Source organism: Heloderma suspectum, chromosome 11 (assembly GCF_057233095.1).
Source record: "Heloderma suspectum isolate Gila_16-S chromosome 11, 16-S_ref, whole genome shotgun sequence".
NCBI classification, from domain to species: Eukaryota; Metazoa; Chordata; class Lepidosauria; order Squamata; family Helodermatidae; genus Heloderma; species Heloderma suspectum.
Window position 1 is genome coordinate 21,837,613 of NC_139468.1, and position 22,846 is coordinate 21,860,458.

Sequence of the window (22,846 nt, forward strand, 5' to 3'; positions counted from 1 at the left end):
TGTGTTCAATGGGACTGACTTCTGGTTAAGTGGGCAGAGGATTGGAGCCACACTCTTACGTAATTGTACAGAGGACTGCAGCCATGCAGCACAATTCTATGCATGTTTACCCTGAAGTCCTACTGCTCCCAGGTGAGCATACTACATAGGATTGCAAGCATAATGACCCTTTTAAAAAGTGGGCTATTAAAGCAACTTTCTGTTCCTACCGTTTGGTGAATGAAATCTCAAGTGTGATTCAAGCTAGCTTTGCTGTATGATTTCAAACTTGTCATATTGTCAACAAAGCCTTCTATTGTTGCCTTGATCCCTGGGCCTAAAAGATTTGTAATTTCTGAAAAGAAAATCTGTATAATTTGGCTCAATGTTTGTTTACTCCTTGCTCCTATTTCTGGTTTGTGCTGACAAAGTCTGCTGAAAACATGGTCACTTAGAATAAGGAAGCCCCATTCCTTATGGGTCAAGAAGGAAAGTACAGTGTAATGCCATAATATAGCTTTTATCTACTGATTCTCTAGTCCTCTGTGGGGCATTGCCAAACCATCATGGCAAAGGGAAAGTAAGCTACTGTGATGCGGTCACATCTTTCTTAACACGTCAGGTTGCTTAGAGCTAGAAAAGAGGCTCTGAAGCAAGAAAATAATGGTTGATTCATGCAACAAATTGTTTTACCATGCAGTCATCTTTTTTTACCATCTACATGTGGCAAAATACACCTGGGACTTTGCCTTATTAAAGGGTCCCCATGTGTCTGTTTGCCCACACATTAAGCAGGTCTGGCTTTTGGGACTTATTTTTCTATATGTTGTTCAGCTCTGTCACCTTCTCCTTGGAACATACTATTTCAGAATGCAAATAGGAGAAATCATGTTTGAATTGTGCCTGCTTGTGGAAAGCCACTACATCAGACAGAAGGGTTCTAGACTAGCCTTCTTCCTGATGGGATGGTTTTATATGTGGAAAAAGTGAGAACTGGAACATGCTATCAAGGGTGAGTGGATTTCCCCCTTATGTGCTTTATTGATCAATGGGCTCACTCTGCCCTATGTTTCAGGTTAACTAGGAGCATTTCTAAAATTAATTCCAGAATTGGAGCAAGCACAAAGTGCTGCAGTTTACAGGTCCTTTAGTTCATTTGCATCCTTTCCCTCCTTATGTTATTGATGTATATGTGGCATTGATGAAACACTGCAAGAAAGCAGTCTTGATGTGACTGTACGTATGATTGTATTAATGCACAATGTGCACTGCTAAACACCATACACAAATAATCTTGATCTGACTGTACATACCATCATATGAAGATTTATGTTTTTGTTTTGCTTCATTAAAACACACATGCATTCCTACCGACTGGTAAAATACCGCAAAGAAAGACTCTTGATGCAACCATACTTACTATCACACCAATAATGCTTTTCTGCAGTGTTTTAAGAATGCACACAAGTGCTTAAATAATGGAAATGGGGAGGGAGACAGGAAAGAAAAGGCAAACTGTGCATGCATAAAATGCTCTATGCAAAATACATGAACAATTAATGGAGGATTCCAAATACAGCAGTTCACATAAGAAGCAACACCAGGTAATTCTAAATTCCCAAGTCAGGGGAGAAATTCAGATGGGGAGAATTTTCAAAAGCTTTCCTAAATGCAATCCCTTACCTACACTCTAGAATAATTAAATCGCAAGAGAGCAGTATGTGCATTGTGGATTTATTTTGCAAAGTTCCAAGACACAGTAATTGCCCCCTCCCATTTTTTTTTAGCAACAGTGTGTAGGCTCTCAGAAAGGACAGTGGAAGGACAAGGAAAGGGCCTCTGAAATTTAGCTCATCTACCTGCATTTTCCTGCTGTAGCCATAAATAAGGGTTTACATCTGTAACTGTCACTTGATCAACATGGAGATGTGGTACAATCAAATATAGCACATTTGAGGCTGAGTGAAGTACTACCACATTGGGGGTTTCAGAAACATCACAATTCACAACAGTATTCCTTAAGTGATCACAGAGATCACATCTGATCTTGGACTTTGTAGATGTTTTTTAAACATGAAAATATTTAAATGGTTCAGTTTAGAAAGGTGACAGAAGGGTGCCAAACTCAAGGTGTAATAAGAGACCAATAAGAGAGCCTTGAGTGCCATTTTTCCTGATAGAAGGGATGGGTACAAATCACATACATACATACTTACATACATACATTATACACTATCCTTTGTGCTTGGTTGGGATTGGTCAGCACTTGGCAAGGGAAAAAAGGCATTTACAGACGTAACAAGCCATTTACAGAACCAAAAAGATAATTTTCAACAGTGTCATAATTAAGTCTTTTTTGAACACATGGGACAATGCAATGAAGGAAGAGGAAATACAAGAGGATTAAAACATATACACACATGGGGAACAATCCAACAGTGCATACTGCTAGTGCTATTGATGTTGCCCTAGTGGAAACCAGCGTTTACGCGCTTGCTAATGCAATGAGGTTCCTGGCAAAACAGTTATGCTCACAAGCACTACTGATGTTGCACAAGTGTTGGTTTCCACTAGTGCAAAGGCAGACACCCTTTTGGGGCTATGGACACATTTGGCAATTTGGTAAACTGTCCTGGGCACCACCACAAAATGGCTGCCATGGGAGGCATAGCAAAGGACAAGTAACCTGCCCAAGAAACTGAGTACAAGGCCAGGGTGGGGTCTGAGCCCCAATACAATGAACAAATCCTTTGAACCCACAGTTTTTAGCACCAACAGAAACCTATTTCACAGCAATCCCAGCTGCAATTAAGAAAATGTTTAAACTTTTTAAAAATGTGGGAGGGGTATGGCACCTTAATGGGTGCCAAGAAAGGCATTTGGTGGCACATTGGTGCCCGCAAGCACACGTTTGTCTGCCCCAACACTAGTGCAACATCAATAGTGGTAGCACACCACTGGAGCCTTTCCCTGTCATTTGTTGGACACTATAATGCACAAGCAGGAGCACAGAAAAGGCCTTGGGGAAACACATGCTCTTCCTCCCAGGATATCCCTGAAAATCATCATAGGAAGCCATGTATATGAACTAAATGGCAGGCACTGGTCCAATATCAAGTCACATGGACTGATGTACCCTATGAAGTACCTCACGTATACAGACTGCAAGGGTCAGGAGAGAAGCAATAACCAAAGTAACTGTTGCACAAACATACCTTGAAAAAGCCAACATATAAGGATCCCATATCTCAGCATCATATGCCTCACCACAAATATATAATGCATTGTAACATCTCAGTTGGATACTCACCTCTGCAGTAACGTCCATCTGAAGCTAACTGGAAACCAGGTTTGCAGATACACTTAAAACTTCCATCTTCATTGAGGCACATGCCATTCAGACACATATTCCGTACGCTACATTCATCCATATCTACAAGATTGTTTACAAAAACAGACAGATATTCATCGTTATGATATTGCACAAAATTCTTCAGATGATCTAGTTTGCTCCAGCATAGAGTTACCAGTGGCTGGATTTGAAGCATCCTCCTGTCCTTTTAATAATTACATAGCAGGAAGGGGTTTAGTGAGTGTGGTTTTTGCTGTCACTGGACCTGCCAAACCTCTCCTGGCCTAGCAAAGACAAACCTTCTTTGGATTAAGAGTTGGCTGTGATTAATTACTCTTAAGAGTAAAATTTATGCTTTTTTGAGGGCCAAACTTCACGTTACACCAAGAGATCTGTGAGTTACTTTTTATTTGTTTACTAAATGCAGTAATGAAGACGGAAGACAGACCGCTAATTTGACTGAGAAAGTACTCAGGACCTAGGGATAATTAATATGTTTCCCATGTTGTTACTGCAATCTAATTTGTCCTCCTAAAAGCAGAGGTGCAGAACCTCAGGCCTTGGGGCCAAATCCAGCTTTCCAAGGGTTCCAATCTGGCCCTTTGGGGTTCCCCAAAAGGCCACCCGCTCTTTCCTTTGTCCCACCCACTTTCCCCCAGCTATTTATTGTTTGGTGGTTTCCTTGCTTTTCTGCAGTTTTTCCACATTCTAAAAGGTTGAAATGCATCACCCGAGGTTTAGTTACTGGTAGTGAGAACTTTAAGCAAAAATATGCTGACACTCCTTGTTTTTTGTCCCCGCCCCTTTCAAAACGGCTATTCCAAAATGGAATTCTGTGGTCGGGCTGAAAGAGGTTCTGCACCCCAGAACTACTCTATGTTGTAGGTGGGGAATATAGGTTCCTGTATTATGCCTGTATTCCCACCGCTCAGAGTAAATAGCAGCAGAAGCAAGTAAAACTTAGTTCAGAAAAGAGTGTTGTGGCGGCGAGGCACTTCCTTAGCAAGGAGCCTCCAGTTGCATTTAACAACAACAAAAAAGCTGGGAGATCAATCACAGATTTTCTGTGATGATATATAAATTTGGTCCTAAATCTCAGTTTATTTACACTAGACTTCAATCCCCTGGATATTTTCTTCTTATCTCTGTGTGACGCAGTATCTATAATTTTATGAGGGGGAGGGGGGAGAAATGTAATCACCTGATAACATTTTTCTTTCTTTCTGTTGGGTAAACTAGCAATCTATGAATGTAGTGAACAGAGAAAAAAAATTGTTTGCCATAAAACACAAAACCCCAGGGTCATTAATTGAAACTCCATATATGCCTTTTCAAGGAACTCATGAAGGTCCAGAGTTAATGCAACACATTAATGTGCATGTAGTGAAGCATGTAGTTTTCTGCGAAGAGAAAACTCCCTGGAAAAGACCCTGATGCTGGGAAAGACTGAAGGCAAAAGGAGAAGGGGACGGCAGAGGATGAGATGGCTAGATAGCATCACCAATGCAATGAATATGAACTTGAGCACGCTCCGGGAGAGAGCACAGGACAGGAAGGCCTGGCGTGCTATGGTCCATGGGGTCACGAAGAGTCGGACACGACTGAACGAATGAACAACAACAACAACAAAGTGAAGCAAACAGAAAGCAGGTTTAGACCAGGAAAACCTACAGAATTCATTGCCTCAGTCAGAATGCTGTCAAGGTCAGTAACATAAATGGCTTTTTAACGCCTAAGATAAACACATGAAGGACAAGACAGATCTAGTGGCTACTAGTCATAGTAGTCAGAAGCATGAAGTATATTCTCTATTACCTGTTGCTTGTGACCCTGGGTGATGGTTATAAACATGACACCCTGCCATGGAGTGCTGCATAGCAGGCAGAAGGTAGATCATGGTCTACTGGTAGATCCTTGGGTGATTTGCAGTAGATCACCAAAGGTTTCCGCCTCCCAATTGTTTCACACTAACAACAGTTGAAAAAGGCTGCTTCATGCCAAATTAGGCAACTGAAAGGAAGAATGCTGGCGGGGAGGGGGGGGGAGGGGAGACCAGGAGTGAGTTTATGGGAACTATGAGTTCAGTTCTGGTAGAGAAAATAAATTCCTGGGATAATCATGTGTTCAGGGGTACCTTGTTCCTTAATGCTAAGTGTATGCCTGGCCCCCAAGACACTATTTTTCATTTGGGTCCGGTGGATCTTGGGATTCTAGGCAAAAACAATGTGGCCTGGCACCTATGTTGTACTCCTTTCGGTGCCAGGTGAAGACCTTTTTTATTTTCCCAGCATTTTAGTATTTTAGCATTCTAGTCTTTTAGCTCTGCTGTTTTAAATCTGTATTTTAAATCTCTGCATTGCTTCCAGGTTTTATTCTGGTTGTACTTTTATATTGTGGTTTTAAGCTTTTATATTTTATATTGTTTTATGCTGTACTTGTGGTTATAATTTTTGTGAACCGCCCAGAGGGCTTTGGCTGTTGGGCAGTATAGAAATGTAATAAATGAATAAACAAATGAACAAACAAACATAGAACCCATAAGCCTGAAGTCTGCCCACTTGCTGTATAGCACCTTGTTTATTAGAGAAGAGGCCTGCACCCGGGGGGTGGGGGGCATGCATGACAAAAACAAAGGCAATTTGGACTTTCTTACAAGACTTATGGCCTGCTGTTTCATATCCTTACTTAGAATTAAATCACACTGGATTCAATGAGGTTTATTCAATATATGTTTGCATAAGATTGGAGCCCATCTTTCTATTTGGATTAAAAATAACAAGTAAAGGAGATACAGATTAATTGGGCAGAAGAACTCAAGTTCATAGTGAAGGTTATATTTGCAGCCATGCACACGTCACTCTTACTGTCTTCAGTTATGTACTGTGTGTGTTTATGCAGGCAAACGGTTGAGTCTGAGCATGGAAACTGGGCCATTATGGTGTAATAGAGGCAATTACTTCAGAAACTGATGCAATTCAATATGCTCACAGACATTTTGGCAGCATTCTTAATGGAATGAAAAATGTTTTAGCAGATTGTCTTCTGTATTGCATTGGCTTTTATTACTGTTAATACATGGGATTTAGTGGTGTGGGGGAGATGCTAGAATGAAGGGCTACGATGTTTTTCCAGATATATATCTAGCTGATATGGATACGTAGATCTGAGACCTAAAAGCAGCCTCAACTTTTAACCATTCCCCTGTAAAAGGAAGACGAAATATGGATTCCTGAAGGGTTTGTCTCTACTAAGGATTAACGAAATTACTGCTTAGCATTTATTGCTAGATCATAGTGACATTATATTCGGGACCCTTAATATTGCAGCTGTCTTGGATTGAAATTATTCCTCTAGACATAGTATGTTTACTTTTAACTTACATTCTAAATCAGACAAAAATAATTTATGATTTTTAAAAATGTGCATCTATCCCAAATAGGAATGTTGGCATTAAATCTTCAAGCTGAATCACTAAGATAATATTCTGCCAAAAAATGTTTCTATGACCCATGCTTGAAATTCTTTTTAACGTATGAGCAGATCATTGGAAACCCTCCCAAGGACCTTGGGAAATATGATAAAAGAAATTTTCTTTTTTTCTTTTAAAGGCTAAGAGTCTAAGAGGTAAGGATACATCAAATTATGTTTACATTTCCTGAAAGAGAGACAAGTCCTTAAGGGTCAGGATATGTTGCAATAATATCCCACCAGGCATGTTAATTACACAATAAAACCATGAGTTCAAGCTGTTGCATACAACTAAAAGAGCCCTCTCAGGAACAACCATTCCCATGATACAAACTATCTACGATAGGTTAGAGAGATGTGCTATTTGTCTTTCAGACATCATGCCGCTCATTAATAATGGGGCTCCATAAATGGCCACACAAGATTGTTTACTTGCCATCAAGAGTACTTGTGATTGCCATGGTTCAAGCCCACAGGAGTCTTAAACTGGTGGTCTGAGGCATGTCAAGTGGTGATTTAGCCTTTGCATGACCAAACAACTCTGACAAAAGGAGGGAATAGTAGTGAGATTGCTGTAGGAAGGACAGAATTGTAGGAAGCCATTCCAACAGGAAGCCACTTTACACCAAAAGCCCTGAGGAGATCAAGTGATACTCCCTGACCTGTATAAAAGCTTTCAGGTCCATTTTGTTCATTGGTCTGAGCAACTAGGAGACCAGCTCTTGCTGTCTCACATGAGGCAGGTCAGACAATGATTTACTGTCTATCCCTTTGGAGCTGTACCTTACTTTCTCATCTGTGCAACTGTTGGGAAAACCTCTGAAAATTATCAGCTAGTATTGGAGAGAAGATAGAGGGGCCCTATTCTGAACAATGTTTTGAAAAACTACTACGTAGATCTTATTATTAAGCTGCGTGTTTGGCCAGCAGTCAGACAGAGAAGCAAACACACATGCACACTCACACAAGGGCAGACACACAGATGGAGGGAAAGTACCCAAAGGGGATTAGAAACCCTAACCTTCACAGTTCTTCCCATCAGCTGTCACATGAAAACCAGCATTGCAAACACAGTGGAAACTGCCATCCGTATTTATGCACCGCCCATTGCTGCATATCCGGCCATTCTGCAAGCATTCATCAATATCTAGAAGAAAAGGGAATGGAAGTGTAAATCTAGTAATCACTGATATCGTTTCATTGCTTGGAAACAACAAATGCAAACCAGCCAAAGCTGAGCACTTAAGTCCTTCTCGCTTACACGGGAGAGATTTAAATCCAAGCTTTAAATATTTCACTCTGGAATCAATAGGACTTCCAAGTGTTTAACTTTGGCTGTATCATGCTCTTTGTAGAAATTGAGCCAGCCCATCCATTAGGGATGGTTTGTTCTCAGTGTCATATCTACAGGTGGCATCAAGATTTATTTATTTATTTACAACATTTGTATCCCGCCCTATATCATTAAGATCTCAGGGCAGCATACAGATGAAATCAATGTAAACAGTATAAAACAATAACAGCTAAAAGCATATTCAACCATTAAACAAGCTAAAACCAATTAGAAAACCTAAAACAATCAAATAGTTAAAACACTGTATAACTTTAGGGAATTCAATTAGCCCTCAAAGGCTTTGGTGAAAGGCCATGTTTTAACTTGGTGCCGAAACGAAACCAGTGTCTGTGCCAATCGGGCCTCCAGGTGGAGAGCATGCCACAACCGGGATGCCACAGCACAGAAGGCTCTCTCCCACATCCCACCATAGTGTCAAAAAGCCTTCCAAGTGCAGCCACTCCTAGTGGCTCCACTAAGTGGCAGCACTTCAGCCTGCCCCACCTGGATATTTTGAGCATCTCTGCACCAGCCTAAACTCCCGCATTTAAAATGGGGCTTTCCGCTTCCATTTTAAGTACAGGATCACAACAGACTCCCTTTACACACACTTCCTCCCCCCACCTTTCCCCACTCTTTTCCCCCCTTATCTGAGTCTTCCAAATATTTCATTATACAGCCACTAGATGGCACTGTGGTCTAGCTCCTCCTATGGTGGCTTTTCCTTTTTCAGGGAGGGAACTCAAGTGGAAGTCAAGCGGGGTAATTTGATAGCTCATTATCTCCAATCTTTTAAAAAAATGGAATAAAGGTCATTTAGTGTGGGAGACACCTTGGAGGTTGACGACGTCATCTAAAGGACCTGCAAACGTCCATGAGTAACCAATCTCAATAGCAGGATAAAAGCTCTGTGTGAAGAAGCCCTTTGTCAGTTCAATGGATAGGAAGCATGTTCTGCTTGTGTTGCAATATGCTATCTATCACATTTGTATCCCACCCTTCGTCCACAAGGAGTTCAGAGTGAGCATACATGGAGACTATCTTCACAATAGCCATATAATGAAGGTTAGGCATTCAAGATCTATCATCATCACAACCAGCAGCTTACTGAAAGGAAAGAGCAGCATGAAACTGCCAAATCCAATTTCTGTCCAGGAGTGCTCATAATGCTTGGGGTGGGAAAGTTTTGCCATACCATAAGTTTAAAGCAAACAATACCTAGGAGGTCACAGAACACTATTCAATGGGTGACAACAGAGGAAATATTTTTAGAGCAGTGGGGCAGTCACTGATCCAAGCATACCTTTCTGTCTTAGGGTCAAACTCTGAAACACACAGTGCCGCAAGTCTGCAATATAAAGCAGCTATGAATGGCACTGATTGGTTAGTACTCATGTTGTCACTAAGAAACTTCTCAACCTCCACAGCAATTTTGCACATTAAAAGAAAGATCTGTATTTTTAACATTAAAAAAGAAGAATGAATAAATGGATAAATATACATGCAGTGGGGTTTTTTTAAGGGGGTAGTCCATTGAAGCATGAGAGGCAAGGGGCAAGACTGCTGTTTGAACCAGCATTTAATTTGGTGGTATGCACGTTTGTCTATCAAAACAAAACTACAAAGCTGGAGTAAGACAGGCTCAAACTGCAGCTAACAAGCCCACTGTGAATTCTGTTTTCATATTATACCTATCTTCATCATCAATTTAATGGACTCTTTCTCTAAGAAATCTTTTTTAAATCATCTAACACAGGGGTGGGGGACTTGTGGCCCTCCAGATTTTGTTGGACTACAATCCTCTTTGACCACTGCCCATGCTGGATGGATCTAATAGGAGCTGGGGTCCAGTATCTTCTGGGGGTTCCCCACCCCGCCCTTACAGAACATATTTGATAAATGGACACTTATTATAATGTGAAGCATTAAAGCAGGAGTGGGGAAAGTGTCATCCTCCAGCTGTTCTGGACTGCAACTCCCATAAACCCCAGCCAGCATAGCCAATAGCAAGGGATGATGGGAGTTACAGTCCAACAACATCTGGAAGGCCACTCATACCCCATCCCTGAACTAAACAAGGCCAAAGCTGAATTTTCATCCCAGTCCCAACAAGCATGCATTATTTAACTTTGATTGATTGTACAAAACATACATGTCCCAAAGCAGCAACTGGTACAGGGTAAACGTTCTGCCTCCTTCATCATTATTCAAACTTAGCAGCCATTATAATTTCAAACATTCCTCTAGTGATTCGAGATCAGTTGAACAATTATGTGATGTATGAATACATTGTACTAGGAGTTTCACACCAGCTATGTTACAGCTTCAATAAAGCCAAAGGAACTACCAGAGCAAAGAGGTAGTCCTACACAAATGTACTGGCAATTTCATCATGTCCTGTTCAAGTACAATCATTTCCAGTTTGTGAAACTATTTTAGTCCACAATAACTGCTGGCCAATGAGCACAGGATGGCGAGAAAGCAACCATAGAGAGGAATGACACACTGACTCGGTCTGCATGATCAGCGGGGGGGAAGAAACACTGTAAGAAACAGAGCTTCCAGCGAATGCAGCAGCCCCGTGTTGAGCTCTCCCCCACTTCTGTAATGTATAGTACAACTTACTTGTGTTGACATCACTGGGCTGAGCATTTCCCCACCAGTAGTAGCTAAATGATGTGGAGCAGAGGAACACACACATAAAGGCCCCAGGACACAAAATTAATTGTACTACACTTTATAGAGAGGGAAGGGGAAATAGCTAATTCTACCTATAATATATAACCAGTTCTTATGAAAAGCAGTATGTAGGAACCAGATATGTAAAGACAGGAGCTGATGCCTAATTTGTGTCCCATCCCTTTATTTCCTCTTCTGACCCTTCCAATTAAATCTGAGGTGGTTATTTGAATATTCTTGGCCCATCTTTTGAATATTCCACTGTAAAACAATTTGTATGGCTGCTGTTCTTTTCATACAACAAACAATCTGACTCCGGTGCTGGTAGTTTTCTTTTCAGGCTTCTTGGCAAAAGGGCATGCCGTTATTGAGCCTCTCTTCTTCGCTTGCAGCCAGTACTGCTTAGACTTGTTTTCTCTAGGCTTTGTCTTTTAATTCTTTGTTTCTCTTTCAGAGCTCCTTAATCCTGTAGAGATTTCTAGATCTGTGCTTTCCCTCTGCATGTCCTTTTTATAATATTTTTTAACCAAATGTATGATTCCCTTAATTACATCTTCAAGCTTCACACATAAAGTCAGCAGGAGATGATAGTTCCATTCTGACTTCACTTTACTGCATGGCTGCCCTTGATTCTCTAGCCCACATATACAGTATAAAATAATTCAGTATTTTCCATCCACGGTTGATTTTCTCTTTCATACATAGCACAAGAGATCTGGGCCAAGGAAGATACCCAGCCCTTTGTCTCAAGACATGAATGTCCCCAGGGGTCCAAATGGCCTAAGCACCATATATTGGTGGTTTAGAGAAGAATTTTCCATCTGTTCTGAAAGAAGCTGTGATAAGGCTTCCCTAGCTCCTTTTGATCTGAATAATTACAGACCAGTTTCTAATCTTCCCTTCCTAGTCAAGAAGGTGGAATAGGTGATGATCTGACATCTCTGGGTCTCCAGGAGGAAATGGATGTTCTGGACCTATTTCAATCTGGCTTTCAGCCAAGTTTCAGCACTGAGACTGCTTTGGTCACCCTGGTGGCCAATCTTTGCTGGGAGAGAAACAGGGGGAGTGTGGCCCCATTGACTTTCTGATTCTCTCAGTGGTTTACACATGATGGAGTACCTCCAGGAATTAGGAGTGGATAGGTACTGTTTTGTAGTGGTTCTTCTTGAGTTTTACAGACAGAAACTAGAAGGTGGTGATGGGTGATTACTGTTTGACTCCTTGGTAGTTGTGCTTATGGACTCTTAGAGGATTCTATGCTATCCCCCATGCCCCTTAACATCTAAATGAAACCTCTGGGAAAAGTTGTCCAAGGATTTGGGGTAGTATCACCAATAAGCAGATAACACTCCTCTCTCTCTCTCTCTCTCTCTGTCTCTTTCATATCAAATCTAGGTTAAGTCTTTGAGTATCTGTCTAGTTGGACAAGATACAGGGGAATAAATGAAGTCAATACATATAAGATGAAATTGTTTATGGTGGGAGGCCAAGGGACCCAGGGAGCCGTGTATCTATTTGACTTAGATGGAGTCATGCTGCTTGGAAATGCTCTGGGATCTGGCATTTCTCCTAGATTCTCAGATGGCAGCCATGCCCAGGATCATGTTTCATCAGCTTCGATTGGTGTGCCATCTGTACCCCTTTCTAGATGAGAAGGACTTAACTTATTGACTTGATGACTGTAATACTCTCCACATGGGGCTGCCCTTGAAGACAGTCTACAAGCTTTAGGTAGTCCAGAATGCAGTGGCCCATTTTTTGCCTGAAGCTGCAAGAGGAAACAACCATTCCTGCCTCTTACTTCCAGTTAGTTTACAAACCAAATTCAAGGTGGTAGACTTGACCTTTAAGCCTTACAGCACAGTCCTATGCCTGTTTAGACAGAAAAGAGTCTTACAACTCCCAGCATTCCCTAGCCAGCCATGCTGGGAGTTGTAGGACTTTTTTTCTGTCTAAACAGGCATAGAATGGTGTTCGTAAAGATAATTGTTCTAGGACAGGGGTGGGGAACCTTTGGCCCTCCAGATATTGTACTACAACTCCCATTATCCTTGACCAATAGTCATGCTGGCTAGGACTGATGGGAGTTGAAATCCAACAACATATGGAGGGTCACAAGTTCCCCATCCTGGGTGTAGGTCAATTGTGAGAACGTCTTCTCCCATATGAAAACCTCTGAACAAAAAAACTGAGATCTAGCAATGAAACCCTATGAGGGTCTCACTATCAGGGGAGGCAAATTCATCATCTCATAGAAGTAGTATTTTATTATTCTTGTTTTATTTGCAATATTATTGGAGTGTTACTATTGTTGTATGCCATTTTGGGAACTATACAGTCGAAAAGTGGAATCTAAATAAAAATTAAGAAAAATATCAAATGATTTTATCAAAGAATAGCAAATATTTTCCAACCTTGATATGTCTATGATAGTTTGTGTACTTATACAGAATGGTACTCTACCTCGGCACTCTGTCCTCATCAAGGTACTTTGATATCCAGGACGACACTGGCATATGTAAGATCCTTGTGTGTTTACACACTCTCCGCCAATACAGGGATTCCTCTCACACTCATCAACGTCTGAAAGATAGAGAGTATTTTTAGTAGGCTTTTGCTTGGCAAGTATTCAGGTGGGAATGTTTCTTTCAGTAGTTTGTTTTACATATGCCAAACAACCTTTCAGTAAATAAAGAAACCGTGTTATTTAGTACTCAAACGTTAGGAACTCCCCACCCCCCCAGTCATCAATGTAATTCTATGCTATGCACCATTCCTGTTGGATAATACCATATACCAGATCTGAAACGTATGCTACAGGTTTTTTTTCCCCTAGGTGAATTAAGGCTAACCAAATTAACCTCCAAATAATGCCCCAGTAAGATTCTTTTCTTTTACGTAACCTTCTTGAACATTGTTCTCAGAACAACAGCTAATCCCTGACAGAACAGGATCAATCGATTTCTGAGCAATGCATTTTCAAATTTCACTTCTTAGCTCTAAACAACTGGAGACTGAAATGGACACAATTCTCTTGTTACTGTCAGGGGTTATGCACTACAGTGTTTGAAAGAGGAAGTACACAGCCTCCTCCTAAAACAATTATTTTTGAAGCAAAGGGGAGAGATGGAGAACTCCCTAACACTGCAGAATCATTGTTGTGGTGAGATGAGGGGCTGTGTTGCTAGTATTTATCATTTTAAAGTATCATAAGTAGTCAACAGGGTTTTTAAAGAACTAAAATAGTAAGGATCAACATTTTATTGTATGCAAGGTAAAAGGTATTTCAGCAAGTTATTTTTCAAATTATGATAAGGAAGAAAAACCACATACCAATACATTCCCCTCTAAGGTCCAGTTCAAATCCTTTCCTACATTCACAGCGATAACTTCCAGGAGTTGGGACACAGCGTCCATTAATGCAAAGATTTTGATATAACTGGCAGAAGTTAACCTGTGGTCGAGTGACATTAACTGATACAACACCTGAAATCAAAATTTTAAAAGGATTTTTTTCTTTATGATGCATTTTATGTATTTATTATTTATTAATTTTAAATATTTATATACCACCCTTCATTATCAAATCACGGGGCAGTATACAAAATTCATTAAAACAACAATTAAAATAAAACTTGAAGATAAAAACAAACAAAGAATCTACTAAGCTAGGTAATAAAATCAGCAAAATCAGATGAGTTTTCACTGAAATACCATCAAGGACTGACTGCCTATAAATAAAAACATTCAACTCTAACTCATTCACCTTAGCCACCCTCTAAGGCACCAACTAATAGAAACGGATGGTAAAACCCCACATGACACCAACACCAATCCACCTCTCACTTGACGTGCACACTAACCCACTCAGGAGTGGTATGACTAGATATTTTCACTCCTGAGGATCTCCAACTCTCACTTAGAGACAACCCCAGGATACATAATTTAACAAGTCAAAAGCGGGTGGTGCCCTTGCGACAACCCTGCCAGCAGCGACTCATATCACACCAGTGGGCTATTTATAGCTCCACAGTGAGAAGGAAAATGTCCTGGGAGACTTACACTGTCTCCTCCTCCCAATGGTTTTGCTGAAGGTGTTACCAATAAAGCAAGACTAGCAAGGGTTACTGGGGGAGGGGGACGGGCCTAGCTGTTATCAAAGTATAGTACCAAGTATAAAAAGGTAAAGGTGTCCCCAACCAGTCGTGTCCGACTCTAGGGTGTGGTGCTCATCCCCGTTTCTAAGCCGAAGAGCCAGCGCTGTCCGAAGACGCTTCTGTGGTCATGTAGCCGGCATGACTGAACACCGAGGTGCATGGAACGCTGTTACCTTTCCCGCCGAAGCGGTACCTATTTATCTACTTGCCATTTCTTGCTTTCGAACTGCTAGGTTGGCAGGAGCTGGGACTGAAGACGGGAGCTCACTCCGTCACGCGGCACTCGGGTCTCGAACTGCTGTCCTGCCGGTCTGCAGTTCAGCGTCTTAACCACTACGCCACCGCGGCCCATTTTAATTAAAAACTATCTTTATCAACTATTAGAATTATATTGTGCCTTTGGCTAATCCAGCACAGTGTTATGGCAGACCTGTTTCTACTCTGACTAATTCATACAGCTACTGTTTTCACCACTAGTTGAATTCTCACTGTTACCTCATGTTGAAGGATTTGTCTCCAATGCACCATACCTGGAGCTAAGGGGATTTGCTATGCCATCATCTAGTGCAAAAGTGTGCAATGTGTGCAGCCTGTTACAAATCCCATAAACATACAGCCTCTGAGCTACATTTGTTACACCAAAACTTTTACCCTGGCCCAGTCATGGTTTCTCAACAGATGCCATCCCTCAGGCTCCAAAAGAGGCTGGTGAAGATTATGCGAGGCAAAGGGGATACGTTAAAATATTTACAATTCCTAAGCACCAGAATCAAATTGGAGGAGCAAGCATTAATGTTCTAGGGACCAGCCCAGTGCAGGTACAAGGGGAAAGTAAATATCAAAAATTCTTAGGTGCCACTATTAAAATTTGGGTGATCAGACACCTGGGATTTTTTCCTGCCCTGCACTCAGCTGTAAATGGCAAGGAAATCAGTAACAGAAGTCAACCAAATTCATTTTTTAAAGCTAGGATTAAATATAGGGCCATACAGGGAGAAAATAAAAATGTCTGTTCTTTTTTTACCTGGTACTGGTGGTCTGTGAGATGGCACATGATCTGGTGGTTGTCTTGGTTGAGGAAATCTGTCAGGTGGGAAGATAGGAGGAATGCCAGGTACTTCTGGTCTCGCTGGCATCAGACTGCCAAGTATGCATAATTTGCGGAACTCCTCTGAAAGAAAATACAGTGTTATCAAATGGAAAATGATTTCTCATTATATTATGCTGACTTTATAGCCAGTTGGGACTTACAACAGTGACTATGAAATATGGTTGTCAAGCAGAATTATTAATGCACTCTATTAAGTAGTCTAAATAAAACCATCTGTAAGTTTGTGGGCTCGACTGCCACTGTTACTAAGGGGCCAAGTGGCATGGAGTTACTTCCTGCTTCTAATTGCTGTTTCCTCAAACATGCACACTCCCTTCTTCCCCATGACCTGAAGAGGCACAGGGAGCACCTGGAGAGAGGCAGAATAAGAAGGGGCTGTGCAGATTTACTTAGCGCTGGCACACTGACTGGAGGGGTGGAGTTTAAGGAATTATATAAGCATGTGCTTCCCCTTTCTCAGGGTCTTCACTTGCTCCTCACTGTGCTGCCCACACTCCTGCCCTACAGTTGTCAGTATAAGTAAGACTGGTTGCTTCACGGCCAAGTAGGATTTTGTAACCAGTAGATCTGATTGTTCTTGAGCAGCAGGTTTTTTTTAGCCCAATCTGTAGTACACCTGTAGCAGAATATGGAATATTGCCACGGGCAGCATTGTTAAATAAGTTGGTCATACTGGCAGTGTAGTGTGGGAAAAGAGGCACAGTAAGAGCTAGTTGAGAGCACTCTGAGTATCTTTATGGTGACTGGAGATTACCTAGGCCAGCCCCTCAGGGTTGTAGGACCTGTGGGTGAATAAAGGATCCCATTTGAGTCTTGTCCAAGTCATACATCTAAAGCTGTAGGGCATTGGGGTATGTGACTAGAAGGGGTCTCCCTCAGCACCTGAAAGTGTGGCTCACCAGACTGAAGGCAGGTATTGTACTGCCCATGGGTTGGGGCAGGATTAGGCTCCCTTAGTTAAATTGGCATTATGGGGGAAGAGTTCTGGCTGCTGGCTCCCACCCCAGCCAGTTCCCACACTGTGACATTACTGCAAATGTCTTGTTAATACTTAATAAAGTGTGGCCCTAGTTATCCAGTACTCATGCCTTGTCTCTTTCTTCCAGGGGTGCGCACAACTGTGAGTGATGTGTCTCTTCCTGCTAAAACAAGCCTGGCAAAAATATGGTAAATGTGTTGTGTTTTTGTTTCATATACTGTGAGGTGCTTGGGAAGCCCATTTGGATGGGAATATGAGATAAACATCCAACAAACAAAACAAACTTAGAGCCAAACTACATGAGGTATGGGAGATCTACAACTGTATCTCTGAATGTCTTTTTCTTTACTTCAAAACAGCTCCCAGGGGGTGGGGGCAGGAACTGAATTTGGGGAAACAGCATTGTCATTTTCTCACCCATTTCTCCATGCCATTTTCCCAACAGAAACCAACCCCTGAATCCATCATGAGCCCTATAGTGTTCCATATATGTGGGTGGGGGTGAAGTACAATATATTTCAACATTCGCCTAATTTTCTGGGTTTCCATCACCATCAAAAAACATTTTCCCCCAAATTGTGTATCTCTAGCTACTAATGGATAACTTAATAATCTCTTGATTGTCTGGTTCTCACTTAAACATGCATTAAATATTTTTTATATATATATATATTAAAATAATACCCTGTATCTATAAAGCAAACCACTGATCAGGATTTGCTGTAATATAACTACTGGGAGCAATAACTGAGCTGCATTGGCTACCTTGCACTTAAAATAGACAACATAATTCTCACAGAGAAAATACATTCTCACTGGAGAACTGGCAGCCATCAATAAGAGCCTCCTCCAAATATTTCCTCAACCCCCTGGACAAGTCTTAGCTCTCAATATATATGCAGTTGTTAAAGTGTTATCTGTTTTCCCATAAGATTTCAACAGATTTTACAATGTAAAGATTAGAACAGTTATACATGTAGTTGTTCCTATTGGCATAGAATTGGTTCCATACCAGTAGCGCGAATGGGGCACATTTCTGGGGCACTTGATGCTCCAGGAGACCAGCATCGTCCAGAGTCGCAACAACACTGTGTTTTGGTTAACACTTGCTGGAGCTGGTTGCCACAGCGGCCATTGGTGAGAGAAGAAAAGCAGTATCCAGGTCGTACATCTGTCACAAGGGAAGAAATGGACACATCATTCAACCCTTGAGAACAGTAGTTTAATTAATGAAGAATAATTTAATTAACGAAGAATTAGCTCTTTGCATATACATCTCTTTCAATAGTAAATATACCAGTTTAAGTCAGTAGTTTTCTAAATGTTCACTATTTGATATAAATGATATAATTTCACTGATTATATATGACTGTAACTTCTCCACTCTATATTTCTTCCCTGACCTCTCTCATTCTCTCCACTCCTCTGACTCTGTCATGAGGCTCTACTTCTTGGGAGCTCTTGCCTTGCAGTTCTCGGACTCCTCAAGAGTCCCCTCACCTGCCCCCCCAATAAATTTGGGTTTAAAGGGTAGAGGATGAGCTGCTCCCATCTCCTTTAGCCCCCATGACCACTGCACTGGGGGTGGGGAATGGATGAAGGCCGGAATTTGTTTCTGAATGGAACAGCAAGAGGGTTGATTTCAGGCAGCAAAGTATCTTGGACAGGAACTGTTCAGCCAGTATTATTCAAAGCTGTAAACTACCTCATATCTACAAATACATTGCTGCTTCAGGGGTGGGGGGTGTTGGGGGAAGAAAAGTTTGCAATGCTATCTAAATGAATGTGTGATAAACCCGGGAAGCTTAACAAATTCAGTCTTTGCACATTCCTATCCAAAATTACCTGATCTGCACCTCTCAGACTTAGGTCTATATTGGAATTAGCTATGCCCCAGATTTCACACTTCTCCACATGTTTCCTAGGTTCAGTTTAAATGTATTTAAATAAGTCTTTTGAGAGAAAATACATATTTAAAAACATAATAAAATACTTATTTTGAGAAGTGCTTTTTTATTCACAGGTTAATGGGGAAATGGAACAGAATTATGGCTAAAAAATGCAAAAGGTCAAAAAACAAGACAGATTAGTCTATCCCTAGAAAAAACCGTTAAAATGCAGCATCAGATGATGCGGTTTTCAGGTTTCCCTAAAGCTGAAGGAGGATATAGAACAACAGGGCTCTTGTGTTTGGGCTCTGTCCACCAGGCATTGACTTAGTTTTTCCATCAGTCCTGGCTTCCCCTGCAGAGGTAATGACTGAAATGATACCGGCTGCAGGGCAAGCAAGAACAATACAAATCAATCAGTGCCATCAAAATTGTTTACAGAGATGGCTTGGCTCCATATCTAAAATGCATTGGCATGCACTGTCTGGAGAACATAATGTACCCAAAAAATTCTCACTCAGAATTAGAAACCTTCAGCGAAGGACTCTATCTGTCTTGGAGGCAGATGGATGAGAAAAGGGGGGAAATAAGACCCTTTTGAAAACCCATGATATAATCTAAATTTTTGAGCAATTATTTCACAATGGATCTCTTCATGTCAAGCTATGGTGTGATCTGATGCTGGATAAGAAAACAAGCCTGCTTGCTTGTAAAGAAAGGGAAAGGTCACTGTCAAATCTTATGAAGAAAGAATTGCAGATGTAGCCGCTCTATTGGCAGGCTTCTTCCCACTTAAACAGTTTCATAATTATTGTCAGGTGCTTGAACATGAAACTCTGGGTCTGAAATCTAGTGATCTATGGGTGCTCAGATCTCAGCTTGCCTTTAAAATATCAATACATATATTATATATTATTTATTAGAAGTATTTATACCCAAACTTTCCTTTAATAACTTCTCAAGCTAGCGTACATATAATTTTTAAAAACATCAAAACCTCATCAATAATTAAAAATTAAAAAGAGAAGAGTTCAATAGATAAAACAGACATAAAATTCATTCCCCAGAGGTTCAGCAAAATATCAGCTTGGTGTCAGGGTGGACACTGAGCCCACAGAATCCCAGAGTAGTTCTGATTTTGAGGTGGAGCAGCCGCTTCTGGGAGAGGAGCGCGCTCATCCTTCCCAGGGCCAACAGCTGGCAGAGATTTCTCCCACCAGCATTCTTGACATAGATAGCGCTCTCAGGAGTGACAGAGCGTGGGAAGAAGACTTGCTGGATGCGCGACGCCGATGCAGGGAGCGGCGCCAAATAGAGGGCGCGGAAAGGAGGCATAGTGCCTGGTTGGCGCGCAAACAACGGTTGCGCCTAGAGGATCCAAGAGAAAAGGGGAGGGACTCTCCCTGGCCCATAAGTTCAGGGTCTGCCAGTGATTCTCCTTCAAACGGGGACCAACTGTTCCAACTTAGGGCATAGGTACTCTGCTGCTCATAGCTAGTCGCTGATAGTAAAGTTGTTAAGTTGTAAAAGAAGAATAAAGCTTTGAAAAGAATCCCTTTGTCTGTGTCTGGACTTGGCTACTGGATTAGACTGAAAGAGGCCGCCAAGGAGCCCTTGACACTTGGATGCCCAAAAGCCTGTGAAAAAGGTATGTCTTTGCAAGATGGCAAAAGACCATCAGAGAGGGGGAAAGATGACTCTCCTTAGGTAGAGAGTTCTATAGCCTAGGTGTGGCCACAGAGAAGGCTCTCTCCTACATCGCTGCCAGATGTACCTCAACTACTGAAAGGATGTGGAAAAGGGCCTCTTCATCAGATCTTAGTATAATGAGTGGAGAGGTTCATAATGAAAGAGACAGGTACTAATGGACGAATCTGTCAGTCTTCCTTTCTCCTGCTTTCAGGTTTTTTTAAAATCTCACGTTCTTTCCATGCCATATATGAAAAAAAAATGTGAAAATGTTGGTATATTCTGTTTTAAGAAACAAACCCATATGGAATTCTCACCCGTCTGCACCAGCCAAATGCAATAGGTAGAGCTACTGCCACCATGGAGAGGACTATGTTGTACTTGACGGCCATATAGGTGTTAAATATTAGGAGCCTGTCAGAAAAGAGAGGTGGCAACCCTAATTCAGCACCACAAAGAGGGTTCACAGGGATTCAAGCACAGACTTCTAAAAGCTAAGTGCTCAAAGCCTTCTGCCTGAATGGATGAATCTGTCAGTTTTATTTTCTCCCACAATGGATTTTTTTTGTTTGTTTTAATCTCACGTTCTTTCCATCCTGTTTATGAAGAAATCTGCGAATTTTGGTAAATTCTGATCAAAACAACAAACCGAATGAAATTCTCACCCATCCTTAGAGAAAGGCCTTTAGGTACCCTAGTCCTGAGCCCTTTAGGGTTTGAAAGGTGATAACCAGTACTTTGAATTGTGCCTGAAAATATACCAGAAGCCAATGCAGCTGGTGCAATAACAGGATCACATATTTATTATAGCCTACTCTTATGTGGTGCTGCTGATGTCCCTCTCAAGGAAAGTCTTTTTCAGGTGCAGAAGAGAACAGGCATGTGCAACATTAGCAGTCAGTCAGCATGAAGCATTTGGCTCAGCCAGGCCAGTCTAAATTACTCATGAGCCGGCCTTCTGCCTTTAGTCGACCGCGCAGTCCCCAGCTTGCTGCACTCCTTGCACCAGCGTTTCTGGGTCAAGCCATTGACCTCAAGAATCCTAAACTGGAGAATATGTCCTCCAGATAAAGACTTGGGCATACCTCCCACAGCCCTAGCCTGACCCTAACAGTTATGTAGGGTTGGCAGACAGATCAGGGAACTGAGCTAATAAGGCTGTTGTATGTCTAATGATTTTTGTCTGAAAGATTACAAGATGATTAATTGTGCCACTGCCACTAATAGCTCATATTTCAGATGTACTTTAAATTACAGAAGCGAGTACTCTCCCAACCAATAAAGGCTATGAATCCTAATGCTACATATTTTAGAGCTCTCCTGCTGAAGAGTCTCCCATAGCCTAAGCAACTGGAGGTTGCTCATGAGCAGACTAATCCGCTACTCTAACTCTCTCCTCAAGTAATCTCCAACTACCTCTAGTAGTGTAAACTCAGGGCAAAATTACAAGTGACCTTAACAGCATAGGTTTGCCCTTGAGTGCAGCCTATGCTGGCCCCCACAGTTGCCAGCATAGGGCCTCCCCAATTCAGGTTAGAACCCTAGTGTGGGGATAAGTGACTTTAACCCTTTGCCCCCCCCCCCCGGCCCCAGTCTGGGTGGGGGGCTGTACCTGCCATTTGCATTGCAAAATAATTCCAATTTGTTTCTACTGGACTTTTTTGCAGTGCAGATTGCAATTGCAGGAAGCTTAATCTGGTTCAGGACCTCGGTAGGGGCAAAGGGTTTAAAGCTTTGTACACTCCATGCTAGAGTTGCAATTTGGATCAGGGCGCTTGTGCTGGAAGTTTGTGGGGAGGGGGCAGGGGGGAACTGCACTCCATTTTGAAGTCAAAGGATGGGCTGTCTATTCCTAAAGGCTGTCACAGATACTAAGCCCCCTCCTGAGTAATGAGGCAGCAGAGACTCCCTGTGCGATCCACCAATGCTTTATTCAGCTAATAGCAGTTAGAGCGAAAAGCTTAGAGCTGTCTTCTAGGCCTAATTTGCAAAGTAAATATTTCAGTAAAAGAGGTACCGAAAGCAAGTTTCAATGCCTGCTGTGCTTGGCTGGCTTTTTCTGAGCTCCTGCCTTCAGGGAGGACCCCCCCAACTGAACTTTGGATAGGCAGCCAATCCGGTGTGACACCTCCCGCCTCCTCCTCCCCCCAACTCCGCCTGCTTAACTTGGCGGTGGGTTCTGGCATCTGTCAATCCTGAAGCTCCCTCCC

At 41.8% G+C, this 22,846-nt stretch overlaps 1 protein-coding gene across 1 annotated transcript in view; it reads right to left on the reverse strand.

Annotated features, from left to right (window-relative positions):
• Positions 1-22,846, reverse strand: part of FBN1 (fibrillin 1) — a 262,621-nt gene that overhangs the window by 119,984 nt on the left and 119,791 nt on the right. Inside the window, exons 9-14 of the mRNA XM_084817119.1 lie at positions 18,071-18,229; positions 15,993-16,139; positions 14,145-14,297; positions 13,275-13,394; positions 7,821-7,946; positions 3,290-3,412 (exon numbers count right to left, since the gene is read on the reverse strand). Coding sequence (XP_084673245.1) covers positions 3,290-3,412; positions 7,821-7,946; positions 13,275-13,394; positions 14,145-14,297; positions 15,993-16,139; positions 18,071-18,229 — 828 coding nt within the window. The remainder of the gene's footprint in view (positions 1-3,289; positions 3,413-7,820; positions 7,947-13,274; positions 13,395-14,144; positions 14,298-15,992; positions 16,140-18,070; positions 18,230-22,846) is intronic.